At 40.3% G+C, this 27605-nt stretch overlaps 1 protein-coding gene across 6 annotated transcripts in view; it reads right to left on the bottom strand.

Annotated features, from left to right (window-relative positions):
- Nucleotides 1-27605, bottom strand: part of SDK1 (sidekick cell adhesion molecule 1) — a 455695-nt gene that overhangs the window by 175416 nt on the left and 252674 nt on the right. For 3 of the 6 annotated variants that reach the window (XM_042438052.1, XM_042438056.1, XM_042438057.1), the window contains 7 exons: nt 21229-21312; nt 16911-17105; nt 14713-14829; nt 14414-14581; nt 13241-13343; nt 11448-11624; nt 1507-1643 (listed from right to left, as the gene is read on the bottom strand). In XM_042438052.1, the coding sequence (XP_042293986.1) occupies nt 1507-1643; nt 11448-11624; nt 13241-13343; nt 14414-14581; nt 14713-14829; nt 16911-17105; nt 21229-21312 (981 nt within the window). Of the gene's footprint in view, nt 1-1506; nt 1644-11447; nt 11625-13240; nt 13344-14413; nt 14582-14712; nt 14830-16910; nt 17106-21228; nt 21313-23496; nt 23515-27605 lie in introns of those variants that run through there. The other 3 variants (XM_042438058.1, XM_042438054.1, XM_042438055.1) reach the window with 3 other exon arrangements.

The raw sequence follows: 27605 nt of genomic DNA, 5'->3' as shown, positions 1-27605 counted from the left end.
TCGAAGCATTTTCTGTAGGATGTTATCAGATCTCTGCTGAGCTTCTTACAGATTTTTAGAGCTGAATTACTGTATTTTCCAGTTGACAGTGTCATCCCTATCTCCAGGACAGATTCCTGCAAAGCCTGATACTCTGGATTGTACCTGAAGGCCACTCAAAGCTGCATGTACAAGCCCACCTTTCTAACCCATAAATATCCAGTTGCATTGATATTCTTAGAGTATGGCTGCTGAGAATCAGCAGGGCACTTGGATTACAAAAAAAAGGAGAGGTCTGTCACAGACTGGACTCAAACCCACAATATATGCAGCTTTTTCAAAATATAATAGTCAAGTAAATACGTATTAGGTCTTCCCATTTGCTCTGGCATCCTACAAAATTTGAACAAGGGCAACCTCCACTGATGCATATGTGTGTGTGCATGTGTGTGTGCATGCACATGATCAGCTTCATGCATGCACAATATACTTTTCTTTGGCTGCATCCTGATTCCTTCATTTCTCTAACACACCCATCTGTGTAAAGCAAGAAATGAGAGGTAGAGACTGAATCTGAGGTTATCAGTGTTGTATGGCAGCAGAGAGTGTGTGTGAGAGAGACAGAGACAAAGAGTGTGAGTGTGTGTTTGCAAAAGATGAAAAGGGTTCAAAGGTACGAATGAAGGCTGCTTCCTTGGAACATGAAGATTTCCACTTTATCTTTCTGGGAGACAAAGCAGCTGCAGCCTATTCCCACTCCCCACCCAACCGTTCTTGTGTTCACTCTTTCCCATGCCTGCTGTTGGGCACAAGATTCCAGATGTGCCATGCAGATGTTGGGGGAGAGGGAAAAGAGCAGGACCGGGGTGACAGGAATAAATGAGAGAAGGTACGGCGGCCTCAGCTCTTGGTTGACAGCAGTAAACGTAAAGGTAAGTGGAGCATCTCCAAGTTGCAAGCTAGCTTTCGCCAAAGTGCAAGCTTATGCGCACCTGTGTGAGAGTGCCTGCCACTGTATTGTAGTGTTGGTGAAGCAGAGCAAAAAGGGAAAAGAAAGTGTTTTTGACAGAGGATGTTTGGACAGTAAAGAAAGGTGGCTAATGCATGGGATCTTGAACCAGACTCTGGTGCAAGGGGAGACCTCTTGTAATAATGATTTCCATGACAATAGACATAAACTAAACTTCAGAACTGTGACAGGGTACTTAATTTCATTCCTGAGCAATGAACATCAAGGCAGCCATGCCTGGCACATTAAGTCAAACCTAATGCCATGTGCAGCAGTCTGAGGAGCAGTTGTGGTTCAGGGAAGCTCCCAATTAGAATCCCCAGCCTAGCAGAACGCAGCCTTATTCACTGGAGGAGAGTAATTGCGCTTTTTAAAAATCCACATGTATATTTGCAAGTGTAAAAAAGAGAGATACGGAGGACATCAGCTTAACGGCTCAAAAAAAACCCCAAAATATGAAATGACGTCTTCCTAGGTGAAGGATAGAAAAGGGTGAAAGAGGGCTTTGCTTCACTTACTGTTCTCGGAGAGTTCAACAATGTAGTGAAGGACGGGACTATTTCCATCAAAGGGACGCACCCAGGAGAGGATCACGCTGCGGCTAAAGGAGGAGTTCAAGGTAGCCAGCAGGTTCTGAGGGGGATGAGGCAGTTCTCTAGGAGAGACCAAAAACAGTCCATTGCAACTTAGAAAGAAACATTTACAAAGCCTACCCTTTGCTGTATGCCCTTATGCATGGTGCTTACAGACAGTTAAGACATCAGAAGGGTGCCATGATGGAAACACAGCTTTCTGCCTAATGTACAAATGAAATATATATATAAAAAACCAGTCAATGTGAAGCTGAGTTTTGTCCAGTTCCTAAATGATGATTGATCCAGAAATTTCTTAGCCTGACACTTAAAACAGCTAATGGGAGTCTTACGTAAAGTGGTGGGAAAAGCCAATTTCAAATTTGGTTGTTTTTTTTAAAAATTGAAACACTTGGTCCATAAATTGTTTTTACAGCATGTCCTTAGTAATGGAATAGCTGTAAAACATATGAATAGGAGACCAAGGGGGAAGGAATGAGGAGGAGAGATGATTTAAAGCAGAATTTTTTCTACTTGGGCAACAGAAGACGTTGTCGCCATCCATACAGCACACCCAGCCAAAATTATTGCCCATGCTCTTAAGCCTCAACCATGTAAAAATCACTTAGCAGCTTGTATTCTCATTGGCAGATCATTAGCAAAATAGAGTCAAGTAAAAGGAGTATATACAGAGAGAAAGAGAAAGAGGGAAGGCTTAAATAACCTGAAGACACCAGACTCAATCTAATCTCGGAAGCTATGTAGGGACAGCCTTGGTTAGTACTTGGATGGGACTCTGCCAATGAATACAAGGTGCAGTAATAATAATATAATAATAATAATAATTTTTATTTATATCCCGCCTTTCCAATTGCATGATCAAGGCGGCTTACAAGACAAGAAACAATAAAATACAGATAAAACATCACAATATAAAAAGTTTAAAAACATCATTACTAGGGGTAGGAACAGGAATCTATACAAATCACAATTCACTAGGGGCAAGAAAAAGACAATATATTGCACTAATCCGGGGTCGAAAAACAACAACAAGGAGCAGAGAAAGAACACTATTACCTAGAGTGAAAAAGCCAGCTGGAATAGATGCGTTTTTAATTGTTTCTTAAAAGAAACTAAAGATCAGTAGGCTGTATGTCAGAGGAAAGCTATGGCAAACCACCTCTGAGTTCAATGTGCACTCAATGAATTCATCTTAAGGGAGAGGAGGAGGTGGCAATTGCCCTTGCCAATAGGCTCAGGCAAAATCAAATTGCTGCAGGCTGGCCTAGCTTGCGTGTTCTTCTTCATTAATAATTTTTGCCATCTTAATCACTCTGACATTGCTTAGCCACATTTGCCCCAGTCTTCATCTGAGAAATGTTGGGGAATATGGGGTAACCCTCCTCCACCAAGTTGGGAAAAATAAGCTGCAACTCCTAAGACTTTGAGCTGAAAAGTATCTGGAATGCTATTTTGCAAGCTATAGCCGTGGAAGACTTCAATGGTAAAATCTTGGTTCCTGAGACAGACTGCAAGAACCTAAGAAGCTACCCTTATAGTGAAGTCAAAGGCTTTCATGGCCAGCATCCATAGATCTTTGTGGGATTTCGGGCTCTGTGGCCATGTTCTAGAAGAGTTTATTCCTGAGGTTTTGCCAGCATCTGTGGCTGGCATCTTCAGAGAAAGATCATCTTCAGAGGAAGATCTTCTCTGAAGATGCCAGCCACAGATGCTGGTGAAACGTCAGGAATAAACTCTTCTAGAACATGGCCACGTAGCCCCAAAAACCCACAAAGATCTACCCTTATAGTGTTACCTACGCTGATCGGCAGCAGCTCTTCAGAGTTTCAGACTGATGCTTTTCACAGCTCCCTACCCAGAGAAGCCAAGAACCAAACCCAGCATCCCTTTCTTCAGCACATGGACTCTGCCTACATCCCTATGGGGCAAATCCAATGAGTGTTGTTGGCCTTTAATTGTAGCTCAGTTATCTTTTCTGCCTCAGCTAACTTCGAATGCCTTGGGTTAGCCCCACTTGTAGCTGACAAAACGGGGACTCTTTGGGGCATTTCTAATCCAAGCACAACTCAAACTTCTCACCAAGGAATGAGGAAATGCCAACCAGCCCAGCAATTTGTCACCGAATGTTCGCGGGAAGTTCTCTCTCAAGATCAATTACTGCTGACCCCGGCTGGTCAGACCAAGAAGCAGTAATTGTACTTGACATGCTTTAATTAAAAAAATGGACTCGTTTCTTTTCATAATTCATTAAGCCGCTGCGGACTTAGCACCATCGAAAACCACAACAAGTCCAGATTCATAAACAAGTGCAATTCCAGGCCTCCAGATGCAGTGTTAAATCAAAGCTATAAAAAGCACACTCCGAGTCTCAGATTCCAAAATGAAGAGAGGAGAAATGAATTTAATTTTGTATTAACTTTGAACCACGGTCCATAGCTTATTACAACTCCTACCAGGCAGCACAACCTGGGTTGAAAAATAAAATGATGTTTGACTCGGTAAAAGCGATTACAGAAAGAGGAGATGGTCTGACAGTGAGTATTAAACTCCAGATCAAAAGGGCCTCCTCTCTGCAGAAGGAAGCAACAGATGCTCTGGAGGAATGATATAGCAGTCTAAAGGGACAATATGTAATGGACATTGCCTTAAACATTGTGTACAAATGTAAAAAAGAATGAAAATCCTGGGAATGCAAGAGATTATACCTCTGGGCTATATTCAAGTTATATACTATGATTGTGCCAAATATTTCCACTTTCCATCGCTGGAGAAAAAATACTTTTTATCCCTCCTCTGCAACTGTTTTCACATTCTAATATTCTTTGCTGCCTTTTCTTTTCCCTAGCTGCTTGTCTTTCAGCACCCATCGCAAATTAGAGCTTTTTAGTTTCACCGCTCCACAGTGATCCCACAGTCAATAAAATGCGACCATATAATGATGTAACGGAGATATAATAATGTAGATCAGTTTTTAAAAGGTAGCCATTCAAAGTTACTTTCCACTTGCTGGAAAGAAATGAAGCATGCATGGTCAAGGCATCTGTCATTCTGCTTATGTCAAAAGTTGATCTAGAAGGGGATTGTTTTGGCCTATTTAGAATTCTGGTCTTTAGCAGAAATATAAAGAGACTCCTCTGCATCTGAAAGAGTGAATGTCAAACTTGTCTGCACTCATTAGGAAAGTCGGTTTGATTGCCATTTGGGGAAACACTGTACAAGTTAATGTCCCTTTTGGGTTGTCCTGAGTTTAAATGCAAGGGCTTGTTTATATCTTGCAAGACTTCCTCCAAATTTTAATATTAATGTGCTAGAGCATCAATCACTTTGAAGTTCTTCGTCTCTAATGCAATCTCTGCTATTCTGGATTAGGACACAGTGGGATTGCTAAAATGGATTTCTTGGAAAGGCTTAAAAAAACACCAAATGGACAACATAAATAGTAATCTTGAGTCAGTATTAGTAAGGGTAAATAATTAACCAATATTTTTTGGTTAAGAAGCATTTTGTGCTAATTTATAAGAGCGCAAAATCTAAGCACAAGGATCTGTTGACTTCTTAAGTAAGTGTCAGTTGCAGTGGATGCTAAGATGCCGAAGTTACTACAAGGAAAGTACTACAATGAAAGGCACTGAGCTAGCAAGAAATATTTCTCAGCAAGAACCATCATTTAAAACTGAAGGAGAACCCTCGAGTTGGGGAACTGTATCGGGCTCTCACTTGATCACACAAGTGGAGGTGAACAATTATTAATCTCACTTGAACAAATGTTTCTACGTTATATACAGGAGAACAGAAAATATGGAGAGCCAAGGAGATGAGAAATTGTTGACACCATCACTATAAACACTTACGTGTTCATGAATACTGCGACTTCCCTCTCCAAGAAATTTAAGTTTCATGCTCTTGACATCCATGAAATGATATCCCTATTAAGCGGCTCTCAGACTGGGGACAGATCTATATTGGGCTATCTCCTGTGCCAAAACAAGGGCACACACAAGGGCAGAATCCGCAAAGCTCTACGACTGTCTTGGTGAAATCTCTAAGGAACTAGCCTGAAATTTATTGAGCCTCTGTTATGGACTGCTTTCTGTTGGTACATAGCCCATATTTTCTCCAGGGAGCTAAAGACAGGGCACACAGTCCCCCTCTCTTTGTATGCCACCCTTCAAAATTGCATAGACTGAATATGGCTGTACAGTTCAAGTTGCTTATAATATTGCCTGCCCCCTTTCCATTTTTTGATCCAGCAGTCCACTAATACCTTTAAACTATCTCAGGCTGCATCTGCACTGCAGAAATAATGCAATTTGACACTCCTTTAACTGCTTTAGGTATGTAGAGAGATCTTGTAGCACCTTTGAGACTAACTAAAGAAAGAAGTTGGCAGCATGAGCTTTCATAGACTTCAGTCTTTGAGGGATTTGGTGAAATAGGAAGTAGACAAGTCTACAAACGCTCATGCTGCCAACTTCTTTCTTTAGTTAGTCTCAAAGATGCTACAAGATTGCTCTGTCAGCCCTTGGTATCTGCTGGGGTTTGGTTCCAGGATGCCCCATGAATAACAAAATCCATGGATGCTGAAGTCCCATTGAATACACTGGCATAGTAAAATGGTGCCCCTTATATAAAATGGCAAAATCACGGTTTGTTCTTTGGAATTTATAGATTTTTAAAATATTTTTGAGCTGTGAATGCTTGAACCCATGGATAAAATGATCTGTGGTTATGGAGGTTATGGAGACGAACACGGTTATGTCTTGAATTCTTAACTGCTATGGATCAATGCTATGGAATCCATGGATATGGAGTTTGTTGCGGCACCAGAGCTCTCTGAAAGAGGCAGATAAATATCTCCCCAAACTACAAATCCCAGTATCCCACAGCACTGAGCCACGGCAGTCAAAGCCGTGCCAAACCACATTATTTCCGCAATGAAGATGTAACCTCAGACAGTGAGTGTCTGATCATAAGTAAGCAGCCTTCTGGGATTTGGCAGCATTTTGATTTTCCTAGCACCTCACCTAAAAGAGTGGTAACTGTTTCATCACAACCTTAAGGCTGGAGAATAAATGTTAGATCCTCAAAGGCGATACACAGTCGGCACAAATCCCCCAGTGTTTTCCAAAAACAGTCTGCAACTGCCAGAGGGCAGCTACAAATTTTGCTCAGCAAACACCCACCGACTTGCTTATAAAATTAGCTGAAAGCAAGCTATTTGTGCTAAGGAGGGAATAAAAAAGCAACCAGACATGTTTTTGGAAAGACTTCTTGCTGAAGGTTGGAAGGGGAGCCGAACAGCAGGTAATTAGAAAGACTGTGACTGAAGAGAGGATTACCAAGAAGGCAAGAGAGATTAAGCAAGCTTCTCTGTCAATTTACTTAAAACAAGAAATGGGAAGGGGGAAAAAGGCATTCCTTCATAGTCATAAAAGACTTCTGAAGTTAAGTCTGCCATGAACTCGTGGTAAGTAGCTCAGCTGGTGGTAGGGAAATAGAGGAATAAAAAGCTAATGAACAAAACAGAATCTTATGGTTTTAACTGGTTCTAGTCCATCTTTATTACGGTCAACAAAGTTGGCCTCAGGTAGAGGACCATTGGCAGATCCATTGGTGAGCAACCAACTTGTTTCTCAACTGCTGCCAAGTTAAGAAGAGAGTAAAAAGTGTTCTGGAGAAGCAACCTACCATATACTGTATACTCAACTATAAGTCAGCCTCATGTATAAGTCGAGGATAAGTTTTGGGGGCAAAATTATGGATATTGATAAGACTTATGTACAAGGGTAAAATTTAGGGGCATATAGCAAAGGATCTAAAGGATGAAGCAAAGGAAAACCATATCAAAGCATGAACAAAATTCCAGCAGTCATAACTCTTTGTGCTCACTCTTAAAGCTGGATGGGTGAGAGAAAAGAGGGGGTCAATACTTTCAGGACAGATTATACCCTTGACTTTCACAATGTGATGGTTCCTTCTTTTAAATAAGAGTTAAGATACAATATTTACATTGACCCGTGGATAAGTCGACTTAGGTTTTTGGGGTCAATTTTTTAACCTAAATTTCTAGACTTATATATGAGTATATATGGTTTGTTGCTAGCAAACAGTTGCAAAGCAGCAAAGAAGAGGACAAAGGAGTAGATGGGATGGAAATGTTACACCAGCCTACCATCCTCAGCAACTCTGAGGGTGTACATGTGCTGAATCACATATTACGAGTAAAAAATATAGGTTAGGGAAGGGTTAAGCACCATCCCACCACCTGCAGCTTCTCTGCTATAAATTATACCTTTCATACAAGTGTTTGGCAGAGGCTCAGCTAAGTAGTGCCAACTTAGCCGCCAGATGTCTACTCCCAATCCGGAATACACTGAGTTGGATTTCAGCCCCACCGTCTTTGGTGGCCTCGCAGATAATTAAATTTTATATCAGAGATGAACTGGGCTGCATACCATGAGTTCAAGTATCCTTTGTTCAGTAGAATCTGCCTTATATCAAACCAGACTGTTAAGTTGTTTAGCTCAGTATCACCTACACTGATCGGATCTCCAGGTTTTGGGGGGAAAGGTCTCTCACAGGACTATCTACAGATTCCTGGGATTTTCAAACCTTTTGACGTTTTGCAGATGTAAACCAGGAGATGTTGGGCCAAGAAAAACCAGAATGCGGTCAAGGTGGCAAAAGTTATTGATGAGGAAGGGACATAGGATAGGCTGCAGCAGTTTGCTTTAGGCTGAGCCTACTGGAAAGGGCAATATTCTGCTCCTTTTCTTCCCAATTATTATTTGCAGAGAGTAAGTAAGGGGTAATGAGTAAAGTGGGAGGAGGAGAGAGCAACTGGGGCATTTTAAAAGCAGCTGGAAAAGTAGGGTAAGAGAGAATATCAAGAGGATCCTTGATAAGGGGGACAGCTGGACGGGATGAATTTTGCTAGAGATGTTCTATGTACAAAAGCATATCCCACTACTTAGCTATAGGTCCTCTCTAGTTTTCTCCCCACCAGTGTGTACTAATGAAAATAATCTTTCTTTGGGACTCAATCTTTCATTATTATGCCTTTTTACAGTTTTATATCAATGCAAATTTCCAAAGAATTTTCATCTTTCTGGGGAAGACATTTCACATTTATTTTACAAGACACCATTTTTGCTTCTCCAGATGACCTAAAAGTCTGTGTGTGGGAAGGAGTAGGATCTGACCTTTCGAAACATTAGCAAAATAATCTATTCATTTGGCATTTGACAAGGAAAGGGGCTTCTTGCCTTTTGTGGCGGGGTGTGTGTGTGTGTGTGTATGTGTGTGTGTGTGTTTTCTCTTCCTGCAGGTAAATTTGGATGCAGCAGTAATTTTTTCCTTCCCGGATAATAGCCCACCAGAGAGGCTGGAAATTACTGAAAGCCTTCTCTATTGTGTGGAAAAGATAATCTGCTTTCTGCCTGACTTCTTCCCGATTGTTCTCACTTAGATGAAGCATGCAAAATAATAAAAAAGAGAGAGCGTACAAATGGTAAGAGGCAGTCAAAGCAATTGGAGGAATAGATGGAGATGGCACCCATGACGAGATGGCTTTTTAACAGGGTGTCATTTGGAGTCTTGTTCCTATACATCTGCGAGAATCACTATTATTAACTCGCACTTAATAAAGGAGAAATTCAAACGGATGTCCTTTATGTTTCCAGCACTGTATCTGGCCTTCTTTTCCTTGGTGAAGCCTTTCTGGTTTCCACGCATTGCTTCTTCTGAAGCAACATCTTTGCCAATGTATGGCCATGGCACGGCACCTGTCATCTAACATTAAAGTAAAGAAAGAGCTCTCAGAGACCAAGGTATAAGAATCATGGAAAGCCGTGATCCTGGGTCACTGGACAGAGGCCACCATCTTCTTTATTTTATTTATTGCACCTATATGCCCCCTTCCTCCTAGCAAAGTGGTTCACAAACAAGAATGCTCAGCTAAAAATATAATAAAATCGAAACACAATTAAAGGATCACTGTTTTTAAAACCATAATTAAACAATATAAAAGCATTAAAACATTCAAAAATTCAAAAATTCAAACTAGAGTACCCACCCACTCACCCCCAGAAGGCAGCTTCTTGCAAGCATGCATTAAAAGCTGGCTTGAATAAGAAGGTCTTTGATGGCTTGCAAAAGGAGACCAGCCTAGTCTCCTATGGAAGGGAATTTGATAGTATGGGAAGCCACCAAGAAGGCACTCTCTCCACCGCATGAACCTGTGATGGAGGCAGGACAAAGAGAAAGTCTTCCCCTGAAGATCCTAAGACTCTGGCAGGTTTGCATAGGGAGACATGGTCTTTCAAATAGACTGGGCCTAAGCCAGAAGCCAGTTTAGTGGCTGAACAAGTATTTTGTATGCATAAGGTTCCCGGTTCAATTCCTGCCATCCCTGGTTAACACAATTTTGTAGCAGGATTGGCAAAGTCCCTGAGATTTTGGAGGACACCCAGTCAAAAGAGGAGGGTTATATAAAATGATCAGTGGAGAACCCTACACTTTTAAGGTTTCCTAAATGGTACTGCATCAGTGTGCGCTAGCTGTTTAGCTTTAATGCTAAGGTTATAAAGTTGCACCTGGTCTGTTCTCAAAGGCCCCCAGAGAAGTGCAGAAGGCATCAATTTAACCACAGAAAGCAACAATCTAATTAAGTCTCAGAAGAAACAATCTGTTTGGGGTTCTCTTCTTGGCCTTTTATAGATTTTGCAGATTCTCCTCAGCCCTTTTACAGATTTTCAACAGCAGTATGAATGCATTCCAGGAGAACCGAGGGAGAGAATGTAAAACCAATGGCTTCCAAACATAATCCAACCCTGGCACTAAAGAGGTGACCAAAGATGGATGTTAAAATCAACCACAAAACTTTTAGAAATGAACACATTATGGTGCAAGGTTGAAGAAGCATTCTTAGGCATCTTCTCCAACAGAAGATTAGGTGTGACTAGCCAGCAGAAACTGATGCTATTAAAAACAACAACCCCAAAACATTACTGCTCAGGTTCATTCTAAAAGATTATCGTATTAGACTATCATCTTCTCCTGCTCTACAAAACTGCCAGCTGTTCTTACAATCCACTTCCATCAAAGCTTGAGGATCAGCAAAGCCGAGGAAGAACAATCAATGCAGGTTCCTTTCAATTTTATACTCATCGCTGGAGCATTTAATATGGATAATCATGGTCAGACGCAGCTCTTCATGAAGAAGAAGAAGGGATAGTTTACTACAGCAGAGACATAAAAGAACTGAATCGGAAGGTTCTGGGCTTGCACCTGGACCCTGTGTAATAAGCTCCTGAACTGCCTACTCAACCTTGCATCTGTAAAATGCCAAAAGAAACCCAGCTCAAAGAAGTGAAGGACTGGACTGGAAGAATCATAACCTCTAACTGTCTTGGCTTGGCAGGAACTATTTCAATTAATACTCTGTCATCTCACCCCTTCTGGTGTTTGACAGCTACCAGGAATGGGCAGATGTGGAACTGCGCATGTGCTACTCACACATATAAGATCTCAGCCAAAGCATCAACCTACTGTACATAAACTATAAGTTGACCTCATGTATAAATTGAGGGCAGTTTGGGGACCAAAATTATGGATTTTGATATGACCCATGGATAAGTCGAGAGTAACACTTAGGGGCATGTAACCATGGATTTATAGGATGAAGCAAAGAAAAATAGAAGAGCATAGACAGTAATCTACGCTTCACCACCTCTAGAGAGACGTATTACATAGAATGAACCAGTTCAATTTCTTAAAGCAAACAAAAAGTCAAAGTTAAAAAAAGTATAGAATAGTAGAAGACATAAATGATCATCGGTATCATCCAAAACAGTCACAACACTCACATCACTTCCATCCGAGCCACTCTGGAATCGTTTCCGCCGAAGGAAGTGACTTCGCAGGTGTAGTCTCCAATGTCACCGGACCACGTCTGGCTGATGATGAGGGTGCCATCTTTTTCTATCGTGACGCGGGAGCTGCTAGATGGATTTATGACAACGTTGTCCTTCTTCCAAACATACCTGATTGTCACAGTATTTCAGACCATTAAAGTCAGCTGTCTATTTCGTTAAAAATGATGACATATCAAGTGCTGAAATTATATGGTAAAAACAGAGCTAAATAATTATGAAGCACAGTGATGCTTGCTAGTCATCTTCCAAGGTCTCATTTGGATGCAGTCAATGTCTGGCAGGCCGGCAACTCTAATAAAATGCACTACGGTTCAAGACGGAGGGTGTAATTCTACTCCTTCAAAATCAAATTTGAAGCATGGATGATCAATCTAAACAAGGTGTGGGCTTTTGGGAGAGGGCCCAGGATGCTGGTCTTTTTGTGTTTGCTTCTCGGAAATGCAAAGAGGCAAGGGCACAACCTTCCTTAGTTTACTTCATTGTGTTGTTGTTTTTTAAAAGTTGTATGACTTAAAATGAAAATGACTTAAAGGAAATGGCAGCTTTTTGTTCCAGAATCCCCAGAAACCTATGGACACCACACTAGGCCCCCCAAGCTCTGGACCCAACTCTGGGCTCCTATCCCAGAACATATTAGATATATGACTTTTTAAATTCAAGAACTCTTATTCCTTCCACCAAATATGAACAGGCAGCAATTCATAATTTTTTGGGGTCATATGTACCCTTTCAAGATTTAGGGTGCACAGCAAAGGATAATACTCTCCTCTTGAATACATTTGAATATAAATGGAAAGAAAGGGAGTGCATTTCAAGAATATTTGTTAGCTACTTTCTTATACCTGTCACAGAATAGATCCTGGCCTACTTTAGGCTGTTGGAAAGCTATCTAAAGTAACATATGTACAAATTTTCATACACTTATAATATGCTGTATAAAAGCTAACATTAAATTTTCATTATTTTTAGGAGCCATTTTATATCTTTTTCCCTGTCAGTGATTTCAATGTTATGATTTATAGCACGAAGCTATTTCACAGCCATGTATAGAAGCACACATAGATGTAACACTATTAGCATTTGCAACGGGAAAATGCTTTTAAGGCACTGTTTCCCCCTCTATCTGTGTCTATACTTTTTCTTCTACTGCAATGGTATTGTTTAACATGTTCTAAAAGGAACTACAGCATTCTTAGTTAGCTTCCCCCCTTTTCACATGCATTGCTTTTCATTTCTCTACATGTTCATCATGACAAAGAAATAGAAGGGGAATTCCTCTTATTCCAGCCTGTAGAATTGGACAGTTTAAAAACTACTTTACATTCTGCGGGGCTGAATTGGTGATTTCTTGGAGCCGACATGGAATTTTTCAAGACCCCTCTCTGTCAACATCCTTACAAGCCCATTAAATTGCTTTGGGTTTGATTCTCATTAAGTATCAGCTTTTGACAAGTCAGTTTTATTGATATTGTATTAACCCCCGACAGTAAATCATGGGACGTTGTATTGAAGTCATGAAGTGGAACATTGTTCATTGTAAATAATATATAAGTTGGAAGTGGGAAAATAAAAAGGACTTGACGTGATTAATGGCGCAACCTACAACCTTAGGACACGGTTGCTGGGAATACCTGGCGCCCAGAATAAGCTCACCTAACACAACGCTGCTGGTTTGTAAAATTAAATTCAAATAACCTGCACAAACAACTGCAGACACCACCAACCTGATTGAAATTCTGGGGTCATGAGCAGCTTCGCACTGCAGCATCGCGGTGGTTCCCTTAATAACAGTGCTGTCCTCAGGAGGGCGGACGATAAAAGTGCGATCTGAAAAAGAACATGACCTCAACAGCTCAGGTAAAATTGCCAGCTTCCATCTTGACTTGGGCGCTTGCCCTCAGAAAGCAGCCAGTGTGGTTATTTATCATCTCAGACAAGAACATTTGTGCTCCCCTGACTCCTTGCAACTGGCAAACACATGAAAGTGCAAAGTTCCCTACAGCCAACGTTTGCCGGAAAAGTTGCGCAAAGGGATTACATTTGCCTCTCGTGTTTAATTTCCCAAAGGGCTCCTGTTATAAAGGTACGACAACATCAGAAAAGCAAACCTGGAACAAACATGGGAGACAAGTATCATTAAATCGTCAATAAATCCTGTCAATATAGCTCAATAACGGGTTGATTTTCACATGATGTTGCCATTATCATGACATTGAATAAAGTGGGAAAAATCACTATTATCTCATGAATAAAGCGGTTAAATCACACCTTTTTATTCATGGGAATAAAAAGTGGCACATTTTGCCGCTTTATTTACAGGATAAACAGGTGATAACGGTGACGTCGTGTGAAAATCAACCCGTTGTTGCACAATATTGATGGGATTTATTGCTGATTTAATTATGCTTGCCTCCCGTATGATAAAGTCCATAGGCTTCTGGTTATTCCTCATACTGGGAGAAAGGTGGAGTATAAATTAAGGAAATAAATAAGATGGATCCAAGCAGTGACTTCTTCGCTGTCATTCAGCAATCCTTTTAGCAGAAATATTCAACAAAGGGATTAAGATATAAGATCTTTTAAAAAATCCTCATCACTTCTGTTGAGAGAAGTACAAGGTTTCTACCTCTGTTTGTAAATCAGAGGTAAGGAACCTCTGACTCTCCAGATATTGTGGAGAGGCAGCATGCACAAAAGTAAAGGATTTATATGAGCCGTAGTCCAAAAGAGCTGGTGAGCCAACTTGAATCGACTCTAAATGCTACACAGAACATCCCTTCTCAGTTATTCAGTTACCACCCATAAATGGAAACTTTGAAAACTGGTTTCCAGGAAGCACTATTGAAGCAGATTAGGCCTTCATTAATACTAGCATTTGAAAGAAACATGGTCCTTACTCCACACGGTGAGAGCAGCAGAAGCATTTAGGATTCCTTCAGAGTTGACTGCACAGCAAGTATAGTTTCCGGCATCTTGAATGAAGACAGGCGTTATCCGGAGCCCTCCAGACTCAAGGAGGAGGAACCTGGGGATCTGGACAGAGCCACTGGCCAAAATCTGGTTCCCTGAAACAAAGTGTGTGAGAATAGCTTTACTCCTCTGATTTGCAGTGCATGAAGAAGCTAATCCTAGACTAATTCCTCCTGAAGAAGAGAGGTAATTTGAGTGATTTCCCAACAGAATAATGAGATTTTACCCCGTCTCCAAGCAATGGCAGGCTTTGGAGCTCCAGAAACATCACATCTTAACACTGCAGTCATCCCTTCGGTCACAGTGGTATCGGCTGGAGGCTGCGTAAAAGTGGGAGCAACATCTGGAACAAAAAAAAAGGTGGCTTATTTTATTTATTTATTTTCTAAAGTTCTCGGAGAACTCTTTGAGCGATCTCTAAATTCCCTATGGAATTTTTCTGTCTATTTTTATAACACCGGTAATGGACAAGCACCTGACAATAACAACAAGAAAACCTTTCAGATGAGAAAGTAACCTTTCCCTATTTATCTCCTGGGATTTTCTCAACTTGGGTTATCGGCTAAATGAATAAAATAAAAACCCTGGCAGCAGTTGTACAAGTGCAAGCAACAAGGGAACGCCAAAGGTTTTTAAAAAGAGGGTTTTGGAGGAAAAGCAGATGAACTGAAATAAACAGAGCTATTTGCTTTTATCTCCCTAACATGCTTCTTTAAGATGAAAAGCCACATGAGTCTGACATTAGTTTGGAAAGCTAAATGTCAGCCAAAAGAAGTTTCCATTTGATTCTCATCCAAAGTGTTCCTGTGTTTCTACCAATCTTTTCTTGCCATTCTGTTTTAATGTGCCACATTCTTTCGGCTTCCATTGCAAAGATCAAACAGGGGCAGTCTTATTATCTCCAGCCCAGAAAAGATATCAGACATTATAAGAGCACCACATGTGTTCAGAGGTAAGCCTAAGAAAGATCTAACAACATAATCCAGTGCCAGTCGCTGGAGATGCTATAGCCAGGCACCCATCCATCATGCAGGAATCCAGCAATAACTGTCATTGCTAAAGCCGAAGCGGTTGGAGGATATTATAAGCTAGACAGTCATCTATTGTGCCTATGACCAAGCCTACACTGCCTGTGTAGAAAGGAATAACCACAACATATTTTGGGCTATATTTTGAATATTTTCCAAAATTCTTCCCTAAAACGGTGCCCACTTTGTTGTTGTTTTTCAAAGCCGGAGTTTGTTGTTGGGCAATTTAAAACAGAAAGCATAAATACAAAATAAATTCTGTCTGGTGTAATTTCAGGATTATGGTGCCGACATTTGAACTCCATTTATGAAAGGTTGCAATTCACACCCGCCTCAACAATACCGCAATTCTAACAATGTTCCCAGTATTGGAAGCCAATAAAATCATCCCAGCGACAAGGAAAGAGTTGCAAGTACGCTTCCTTTGGGATATAGCTGGCAATCTCTGGAAGGGTATGGCCTTTCTCATTTCATTCGGAATAATATTCTGGAAGCTGCAATTAAAGCACTGTGTCCACAGTATTTTAAAAAACCAGGCACATTAATATTGATCAGAGTAATCTCTTCTATACCAGATGGTCGGTTCAGGCAGCAACAAGTCCCCAATGTATGAGTTGCCCACACTTTCATCATATCTAAAGGCCACTTCATAGTTACTTTCCATCCAATATAAAACAGAAAGCAATTATGCAGGCAACTTCCTGACATGTTTACATTTGTGACGCCGTTCTGTACATTATAATTTTTTTAGGATAAGAATGAGACAAAAGTTATGTGTGAAATGCCCTTACTGTTTATGGTACTAAGAACAAAAAGGACAGAGCCCTCGTCACTCAGTTTTTTCTGGATGAATCCATTAGTTCCTTGAGTTCAGCATTTGCTTCCAGTTATAGGAATCCTCTGTGACAGGCTTCCTAGCCAGAAGGTTTGCAGAGGATTTACTGTTTATGTTCGCTCTTAAATGAGACTGTGCTTGAAGTGACAACCTGTGCCTCATAAAAACAGGGACACGGACTTATAAGTAGAAACTAGTTTGTGTCTCATATGCAACTACTGCCTTGTTTGTCAGCAGGTGAAGCAAAGGGATGTTAGCAGGTGAAGCAACGTTCTCCAATTGGTGCAGCTATGGCAGGTGGAAACATGCAAGCAATTTTCACTTTATCCGCCAAAAGAAGACCTTTGAAAAGTATAACGTCTTGTATCTTTTGGATCGGTTTGGAAAGAGTGGCTATCACAGGGAAGATGGCGTACCATTCAGATAATTCCCACCCACTCCCCATTCCATCCCAAACCACGAAGAACGTCTTTTTTAAAAACTAGGCCATCAATAGTGAGAAGGCTGGGTCTGCGAAATCTTCCATATCTCTCCTGCCCTTCTATACAGGTCTAGACTTACTAGTAACATCCAAGAAGGTATAGGTCTGCATCTCTCCAGCCTCATTCCTTGCAAAACACTGGAAGATGCCAGAGTCATCAGGTTGCAATCCCTGGATCTGAAGACTCCCATTGAGCAGGACTTTGTAACGCGGATTCAGCAGTTTGAGCACAGGGACAGCATCCTTATACCAGGCCAAAGAAGGACGGGGGACACCTGCCCAAAACAGACACACAGAGAAAACTCTTAATGTATGCATATGCACAACACAGTACTTTATGCTAAGCTGTCATTGCCCATTATAGGGTTTTATACAGATAAACCGTTCTGAAAATAACTCCTATGAAGCATATATTATGTTGTCAAAGAGGGGGAAAAATCTGTAGAAAGCCCCAAGTCAAGCTCTGCATTACATACAAAGAATTACAATTCCACGTCCCCTTTTTTTGCAACATGTCTATTGTGCATTTTGGAAGGTATCACTGTTGGGTAGATTTTTGACTAGATTTGCTAAATCTTTCTGCGTTGAATGAAAGATACATCCTTCTTCTCAAGAACACAACAACAAATGAGAAAACTTTTTTTAAAGGGGGGGGGAATATTGGGAGCAGCCATGAAATTATATTTCTCTACAAGGATATAATCAGTTCCTGAAATCACATTTGAAGTTTCCATTTTGCTTGAATAATAAAGCTGTTTATGGCCCAAGAGAGTCGTCTTTTGTGTGATGTGTGTGTTGTCTGATACAAAATAGACGCAGCGTACCACTGTGAAATAAACACAATTTAAATTTCATACCAAAGAGCCATCTATAGAATTTGTGTACAGTCTGATTGTCAGACTTCTCAATGCAAATGTTATTAATGTCACGAAATCCCTCCTGGGCAAATACAAATTGCCACTGAGTAATGAGGAAACAGATGAGACAAAAACGGAATAGTCCTCCAGACAGAGGACATTGGGAATGCTCTGAAGCTTAAATAATGGCAATTGTGGAAACACAATAACATGAAGTCTAGCACTTGGCATTATTCTCTCAATCTCCTCCTAACCATTTAACACTCTTAACAACATTTTCAATCATGTTATCAGTGGAGAGCTATGTCTTCCAACTCTAAAGACCTATTTGTTCAATTTGCATAGATGTTGGATCAACATGTGAAGAGAGAAATGTGCTAGCGTCATGTCCCCTTTCTGATGGGGAAAGCAACAAAATCTGGAAGGAGAGTATCTGCTGAGTATGGAGGTGCTCCAAGGAAGGGGGAACCCTAAAAAATACACATTTCCAATCCTGCAGAAAGCTGCTATATGTAGACCTTTCTCTCCATATGAGAGAATGCTGTCTGAGTATTGAAACAACAAAACATATTATTTCTTTCAATCTCCCACACTTCAGTCTTTTGAAATGAATGCATTTGAAAGCACCAGCATGCACAAATCCTGAGTTCTTAGATGAATTCAGAAGAAGAAGAAGAAAGAACTACTAATACACAATCTTCCTCAAGCAAGCCGTGCCAGGCCTGAAATGCTATTCTGTACCTACACTACTCAAGTGGCATAGCAGTCAATGGAGTACCTACAGGCAAGGTTTTACATCTATTTCAAGAGGCCTTAAAAGAGTCTGAATACTACGCATGATCCGTCACACCATCAGGGCTAGAGGAAAGGGGCTTTTCAAAGGTTTTTCTAATGTGGCATGTTTGTGAGTCCAAAATGGGCTCAACTAGAGGCAGCATTGTGTTGCTTTTTATGCACTAATACTTTTGTTCTTTTACTTTAACAACTGTTCCAACTTTCTTGGTTAGTTACTGAGTTACCAATTAATTTAAATATTCTCCGTTCTTTCTTCCAGTTTGCTGACCGCATACAATCTAAATAATCTTTAAACCCAAGATTCCTTCTTTAAAAAAAAAAAATCTAGCAAAAACACATTGCATTTTAAACCTTTGCAACAGGAATCTCTGCGGATGAACAGAAGAGAGAACTTTGCTCCTGAGAAAATTCCATTTACAGTGAAGTTAAAAGGCTGTCCTTTACCGGTGGTAATTTTATTTATAGTTCATCTAGTAGCATCAAGAAAATTTAATCTTTGTCCCTCACCCGCACAGTGCGCAAAGATGGAATAAATGGGTTTTGTGCCAAATAAGCCCATAGGAGTTGTGACAAATTGAGACTTCCTGCCTGTTTATGGTCAGGGCATTGAGGAGCTCTGTTATGCTCCCAGGGCTATTATTCAAGTACCTGGGTTGGCACTCTCCCATTTCATTTTATGTCCTTTCTGAGACACCGGGCTCCACCAAGCATGGCTTACAACAAACAGTAACAAAGTTAGTGCCGATTGTATACCTACTAACTTCAGCACCAAGAGAACTAGAAGTGGAGCACTAAATCTGGACAGGAGTGGACCAGGTTAGAAGCGCATAAACCACGATTTTCATGTTACGCTAAAGATCCAAGAAAGTTCCAACAACAAAATGGTGGGTAGAATCCAGTGCCCCATTTTAAGGTGCCAAAGCTGCCCCCGTTCCCCGTGATCCTTATCGCCAACCAAGCTGAATTCTACTTCTCACTTGGACTTGTGTTTGCTGTGTGTCCTCTTCTCCTGAATATCTGTATAATGGGCTAGGTTAATAAATTCACATTTCTCAGATTATGGTCTCATGACCATTGCCCATGGATAAAAATTGTTCTAGATCGACCTTCAGAGTCACTGTTAAGGTAGAGCTATTTAGACATTAGAGCCCTCCCTCTGCTGCAAATGGAACCTGGGCATGAATTCATCTTGGACCATGTTTTTCTAGAACATGGCCACATAGCCCGAAAAACCCACAAAAAACTATGGATGCCAGCCATGAAAACCTTCGACTTCACATTCAGTCTGACTCTACTTCAGAGGTGGCCTTCTTTGAACCACTTTGCAGAGCTTCAAGCTATGGACCTCTGTCTTTCTTAATACTGTACAAGCCACAGGAATTGGGGCAGTGTGCTTGTTTAGACAACAACACATAGCCACAAAACCACTACTAAAGCTCAGAGAATTGTAAACACTTAAGGAAGTGAACATGTTTTAAGATGCATGAGTGAGTTAAAAAGCAGTAAGCCACACTGGCCCCAAGAGGCATTCAGGAATTAGGGCAACACTCCAAAAAATAGACAGCATCCTTGTTCATTATGTTTGGGTATTTTCATAGTTTATTCACTTGTGCTTGTTTTTGCCAACAGCCAATTCACACAGATAGCGCACCAAGAAAACACTAAAACCAAACACACACACACACACACACACCTATCCAAAAGGTGACAAGACCATTGCTAAAGTTGCACACAGAGTTGTGGGCCCAGACTAAGGCTGCAGTTGTGGAGTGCTAAATCCTGCAAAGGGTTGACTTAGATTGCTGAAGCGCCATCTCAAACATCCCATGAGACACAGCTGAGTTTCCCTAGAGAGTGAATTCAACAGGGAGTAGTGACAAAGCTCTCAGATAAATTTACCAATACGTACTTAAACTAAACATTTATATATTCCTGTTAGAGCACTTTAGTTGTATACTCAGCTGTAAACGGCTTTGGAACCGTGGAAGAAAAGTGGTTTCAATAAACAAGCAAACAAAATGAAAATACGGGAAGCGGACCCGAAACTTGTCATGGTTAGATGGCTATTTGGAGACAGAGTCAATTCTCTTTTGGTTTATCAACTTAGCAGCCCTAATAAGGAGATTACATTCACTGTTTTTTTTAATTAACATAGAATTATTCCTAAAAAAGCATTCCATTGTAAGCAAAATTATAAAAACGTTGATGGTCTCCAAACACCTTCCATTTAAAATGCAGATGGAAGCTTGCTACTACCGAAGTGTAACTACACTTAAATGTTCTTCTAGCTGACACTGTCCTCCCACTACAAAAGTGCTCCATTTTGAAAGAAACAAGGAGCTTTAACTATTGCAATTATTGATTGTTTCTCCAACAGTCCAAATTATGGGTCCCAGAGCCGCTGTTTTACTTCCATTAATTCACTCGGATCAAGACACTAATCCTTTTTAGCCCACCACATTTGTCGAGCGCATCCTTTCAGGCAAGGAGCACAAACAACGACAACAGAAGAGGAGGCAGCCTGCCCAGCAGACAGGCATGATTCATCTTTTTGGGCTGGGAACGGTTGGATCTTTTTAAAAAATTGTTTTAATTTTGCGTTGTACTGAGTGTGTTACCTAGAGATTTGTATTTTATAAAGCAATAAACAAAGAAGCAAACCACTGTTCCGACATGTAGCTGGCAGCAACTTTAATAAAGACGGTAAATGGTCAAAACTGCAAGCAGTGGTTCACACTTCACTTACCCATCGCTTGGCACTGGATATGCACAGTCTTCTCCACTTCGGCCACAATTCGGCTTTCTGGTTCAGTGGTAAAATACGGCGGCTCTTAAGAGAGAGAAACCAGAACAGGGTCAGAGAATATATCCAAAGCAGTGGTCCTAATCCAATTGCTTACTTACTTATTATAGATATGTAATTCTTCACTAAGATTGTTCTCAAAGATAGCAACAAGTACTTTAAACAATGTTATTCCCCTGTAAGAAAGTCTTTGAAAACTAGAGTGTTTTCATTGTCTATTTGCAATTCAGGACTCATTCTGCGCAAAATTTTCATCTGGTCGAAAACATCATTTTCAGCACAGAAAATAATGCTTCCATTCAAAAATACTATTTGCTGCGGAGGAAATGATGTTTCCTGCATAGAAAATGTTTATTTTTCTGAAAATCAAGTACATGTGAATTTTTGTCAGAATAAACCACAAATTGTGGCATTTTCTATGCAGGAAGCAGCCTTTTCTACGCAAAAATTGTTGTTTTCTATGCAAAGCAACCAGTCCCAAACTGGAAAGATTCTCCTTAGTCCAAGATTCTTCTCATTTGGGTTTCTCAATGCTCAAAATAACAGATTTTTGACCAGATTGCAAATATGTTAAAATCTCCTTTCTATCTCTTATGCCCAAGGGCATCCTATTCATTTCTGCAGAGGGATCCAAAGTCATGCCGAACCGATCTCTCAGACTGGGAAGAAGGCATTTACTGCAGTGTTAAAAATGCTCCGGTTTGACTTCTATTTTGGGTTTACAGTTTTCTTTAACTGATAGCCTCATAAAACAACCTCAACAATTATATATGATGATAAATCTAAATTTCAAAGAGTACAGAGGAACTGCCAATTTATATTTAGAGTTTTACACAGCAAATTAACATCAGAGCAGAGGCCACTTTTCATTTCGGAGGCGTGAAAGCAGGGAATATTTTAATTTTCAGCTTAGAAAGCCCATCCCGGGAGGTCCATAAAAGTTTTTATTTACAGCAACGCATTTTATCGAAGAGACCGCCGCTGTTTCTAAACACCGTCCCATGTAGCTTTGGGTATAAAGCACCGCGGCATGAGAATAAATCTGTATCGGAGCATATATCATAGAGGGTTTTATAAGCGTCATAACAAGGTAGCCGTAAACAGATTTCATCATGCTCTGTTTGAATGTAGGAGAGTCAAAGTAAGCAACAGAATGCCAATTACTGAACCAATTTATAGTGTTGGAATAGGGTCCAAGCTTTCAATATTCAACGCACTCATCAGAATTAGATCTCTGAACCATTAAAGATTTCTTTGAGTCCTGAAGTTTGAGGAAAGGTGGGATAAGTAAATAAAACAATAACTAGATGATTGGTGAAGATGCTACCAAACAAACCGACCCCGGTTTGGGCAAGGATAACAGAGGGATATATCAAAGTTTAATGGTAATACATAAGTAGATGTTTTTGGGAGATCTTTAGTCTGTTCTAATGAGTCTTCTGACCATGGATTTTGTTATGCAACTTTTTTTTGGGGGGGGGGGGAACCCTGCAATCTCCATTTACATAGTTCTGTAACAGAAGCTTTAGGAAGCCACATTCCTTAGAAAATTAAAGCTACCGAGTGAAAACAATAGACTTAGATGTTTGCACAATTTATAGCTTTTTAATGATATCGGTTTAAAGGCCTTATTGAACTCCAGTGTTCCCTTGTAGATGGCAATTATTAATACATATAATGTGGGTGTATATATTATGAGGTGAAACTGAAAAAGCTAGACATTGCTTGAAAGTGGGTAGAGAGGACTTATTCCTTGTTGGTCCTCATCTAGGAAAACAGTGAGGCCATAGTCAACATAGCAGAGAGGCTGGGAGTTAACAGTCACACAACACTGAAGTAAAGGCCCAATCTACTACCTCCTCTTCCATCTAACACCAATATTTGCCATATACTATACATAATCAACTATAGGTCAAACTCATGTATAATTCAAGGGCAAGTTTGGGGGCCAAAATTATGGATTTTGCTATGACCCATGGATGAGTTGAGGGTAAAACAGGGGCAAATAGCAAAGGATCTAAAGGATGAAGCAAAGCAAAACAATGTCAAAGAATTTACACAACTCTAGCAGATATAATTATTTTTGCTAACTGTCAAGACTGGATGAACGAGAGAGTAGAGGGGATCAGTGCTTCCAGGAGAGAGTATGCTTTTCCTTTTTACTAGGGCATGGTTCCTTCTTTTAAATAAGAGTTAAGATACAGTACTTACATTGACCCATGGATAAGTTGACTCAGGGTTTTGGGCCAATTTTTTAACCTACATTTCTAGACTTATACGTGAGTATATACAGTATGTGTTGTTCACCAGCACAACTTTGTGAGAGGCTGCTGGGCTATTACGGGAAAATCTGTCTCAAGACTGCACGAAGCAGAAGAAAAACAAAGAGGTAGTGATGTAACAGTGGCACAAATACAAAGACTACAGATAAGAGAAAAGGACTTAGATGAGTTACTCTCAGATGAGGAGGATTGGACCTTAAAGTGTAAGGTAGAGTTACATTAGATGCTTATGCAAATATTTCTGAAATGCACAAAAGAAAGGGGTCAAGAGAGGTACAAATGTAGGATACAACTGTTCAAGTCTCTTTCACCAAATAAAGCAAGGCCTTTCTTCTGGTTCCCAGCTGGGAAAATCTGCATTGTTTCCAACTACATTTTGATATCTTCAAGGGCTGAGATCCTTGTGCCTTTGCCATAACTAACAGCTGTTGCCTAATGGTGATTAGCTGCTATTAATTGCCAAGGCCCAAGTCCAAATGGGTGACCCAAGATGGAGTAAGGTACTGCTATAGCCCATTATCTCCCTCTCGAGGCATCTATTTCACACCGAAATTGTCCCTGACAATATTTCAACTGGACCAAACGCAGTTCCAAAAGGCCATTCTAATTCGCTCTGAACAGCCTGCGCATTCAAAAAGGGCATGAAATGATGACAGGCTGAAATCACACAATAAATGAATCCAAGTGTTCAGATTAGTGGAGAAGGCTGTAATTCTGGCATATCGGCCGCTTGACAGAGTTGTAGAATAACATATGGCGACAGACAAATGGTCCAAAAGCTATGATAGGTGCTGTTTTATGGGAATAGGCCAAATGCTTTCCATTTAATTACTGCAGTTAAGGAAATTAGAAGGGCTTTTTAAAAAAAGATGTGTTGCTAGGGATCAACCCTTTCTTTTGGGGTTACATGTTATCTATAGGGGACCTGCTGGCCATATCTAAGCAATAGGTTGTTGGTCACACAGGGTATTAATTAATTGATTGATTGATTGGTTGATTAATTATTTTTATCCCGCCTTTCTCTCAAAGTGGGACCCAAGGCGGCTAACATATATAAAGCACAACAATTAAAACTGTACAATTAAAATCGTAAAAATATAAAAATTACAAATATAAAATTTTAAACATACAAAGTTAAAATTCACAATCCAAGACCAACCCTGGGTTGGATCCAGACTTAGCCATGCTTAAAGTAAACCAACTGAAACCCATAGCTACCCCCATATCTTTGGTTGCCATGCATTTCTTAGCATCACTTAGCCTAGATCCATTCCTTAAAGTTTCTGACTGATTCCATGCCCAAACACAGCTGCTGCTCCTCAATATGCATTGCATATGCTTGAGGACGCTTGAAGACTTCAATCTTGATGAGATGTGATACACACCGACCTGATCCAAACCTCTTGGAGTAGTGCCACTCTATGTGAGAGCTGATACTGAGCTGTTTGCCAACGTGTCTCTATGTAGTATTTAAAACCTTTCCATTGTGTCTTTCTATCATGGAAACTGAGATTTCTTTGCCCTCTCTGTTCTATTATTTTCCTTTCAGAGTTTGCCTGGCTGTAAGTCACACTTTGCAACTGCTTTTATTGTATAATTAGTACTGCTGACATTAGGTTGTTATTGTTCATATTAGGTTTATCAATGTTTCTAACTGGAAAAAATTATGTTTATTTATTAAGTGGTTGCAGGATTGTGTTGGATATATTGTTAGGGGCATTGAACAGAATTGGTTATTGACATGTTCTTGCTATCTTTTTTCCTTTGTTTCTCTTGCAGGTTCTTTGAGAGCATATCTAACATAATCCCACAAGAGGCGGCATAGCAGTGATCAGAGGCTACATTGATCCAGTTACTAACAGTTAAGCAACAACGCTTAGCTTACTCAGAAGAAAGTCTTGGTAACTTCGGTGAAGCGTAATATCGAGGAAGTGCGCTTTCTGTTGCACTTAAATTATTGTGTATTGCATTACTATGAGAGTCAGCATGTTGTGATGGATGGAGTGGAGTGTTGGACTATGGAGAAAAACCTAGGCTGCCATAAGATAAGAGACAATTTGAAGGCACTACTAAAAGCCAGCATTGTGTAGCAATTTGAGTCTTGGGCTAGTACTCCAGAAGAGCAGGATTCAATCTACATTCAGCCATATAAACCCACTAGGATATCTCAGGCATGCCATACTCTCTGTTTAAGAGGAAGGCAATGGTGAACCTCCTCTGGGTAAATCTTGCCAAGAAAACCCTAGGAGAGATTCACCATAAATCAGAATAACAGCTCTGGTGTTTTTGTGGAACACTGTCTCTATTGAAACTTGCAGGAAGCTGCAGAAATGCTGTATACAACATTCCATTTAGGATTATATGGCAAGCAATAGTATTAAAATTTCAGCCTTTTGATCAGGATCTATCATTCCCAAACTTCCAGGTGGCATTCCAACAGTCTTTCATAATCAAGCGACAGAAGATACTGCTGAGAGAGAAAAGACGGCCAAACTATAAGCTCAAAAGGCGTTAACACCAAAACTCAAAAAGGTCTCCAAAAAAAAAAAGGGGGGGGTTCCTTAAAAATTGGGGATTTAGGCTTTTGGCAAAATAGTATTCCCTTCTATATCTTTCGAATCCACATTGACAAGGGAAGAAAGATTCACAGATTTTTCCTCCCCAAGTTTTGTTGGCAAATATTTTGCAACAAGGGAATGGCTGCAATTCAATACTGCCCACATTGAAAACAAAAACACCTTTCTAGAAATGAACTGAAAGTCTTTTTTCCGTCTCCCAAACTGCAAGTGTCATCATCCTCTGTGATAAAAATTTCAGCTCATCTGTTTATCCGGGAAGAGCTGGCCTTCTCTACTATCCTTTGATACACAAGTCCTCTAGAGTTTTCTTAACCGCCTCCTATTCAACAAAATGAAATAAGTAAATGCTGTCCGCTCTCCTGTTTGGATCTAACACAGATTCCCACAAAAGCGTCAGATCAAAAAGACACACAGCACTGTCCCTTGCTGTGTTTCTACCTTAAGCACCCTCCATTTAAGGAAGAATGTTTAAAGCATCTCTCACACACAACCGCATACATTGCACAAACATGAACACATATTTTTTCTATGATTCTTTACCATGGAGCAAGGTATATATAGTTGGATCCAAGACACCTTAATACTGTAACACAATGACAGCCCCACAAACTATCAGTGTTATCAATATCGGATGTGCATACAAGGGTATTTGATCCCTGACTGAGACTAGGCAACTTGCTTAGGACTGTATAGCTAAGTAAGTTGAAACTCTAAGTTTATTTTGCAAGTTATAGCTGCTTCTAAATGAGTTAGTGTTAAATAATGGATGAAAGTCTTTGGGACAGAACCAGGAAGAACTCAGTTGAACACAATCTTTATTCACTGATCGCCACAGCTGGTTGAAAAGCTGAGCCAAAACAAAGGAGGGAAGAGAGAAGGGGATTTGAGGAGTAAATGTATGGTTCAACATCTAGGCTGGAAAAAAAGGACATGTGCAAATATAGGAGAGGTGAGACCTGACTTGACATCAATATATGCGAAAATAATCTTCGGACCTTAGCAGACCACTAGCTAAACATAAGTGAACAGAGTGATGGAAAGACTATTAATAGTAGTAGTATTAATAGTAGTAGTAATAGAAATAATAGTACTAATAATTCTAACTTGCAGCAGAATTACAGCAGATCAAGGAAAGTAACAACTTCAATACACAGTGTCTAGATCAGTGAGATCCTCAGGTCGTCTGATGTGGGGAACTGGCATTTATTTTTCCCAACATGCCAGAGACAACTGGTATAACTGTGTTTTTCCCTCTTGGAAACTTTCCGTGTAGCTGACAGTCTATGGACTGGCCTTAGCCCTGGGACTACTTTGAGTAACAGTGGCCCAGTTCATTTCTTCTATTTTCCCTCCACCTCTTTCTCTTGTTTCCTTCTTGTACCGCTATTGTAATTTCACTTTTTTCTCTCCTTGGGTATCATTGCTTTTTATGCTTAGTTTTGGGACGACAATTCAACCA

The sequence above is a fragment of the Sceloporus undulatus genome, chromosome 8 (assembly GCF_019175285.1).
Source record: "Sceloporus undulatus isolate JIND9_A2432 ecotype Alabama chromosome 8, SceUnd_v1.1, whole genome shotgun sequence".
Classification (NCBI taxonomy): Eukaryota; Metazoa; Chordata; class Lepidosauria; order Squamata; family Phrynosomatidae; genus Sceloporus; species Sceloporus undulatus.
Note: the sequence above shows the minus strand (reverse complement) of the source record. Positions and strands in the feature narration are given on the sequence as shown.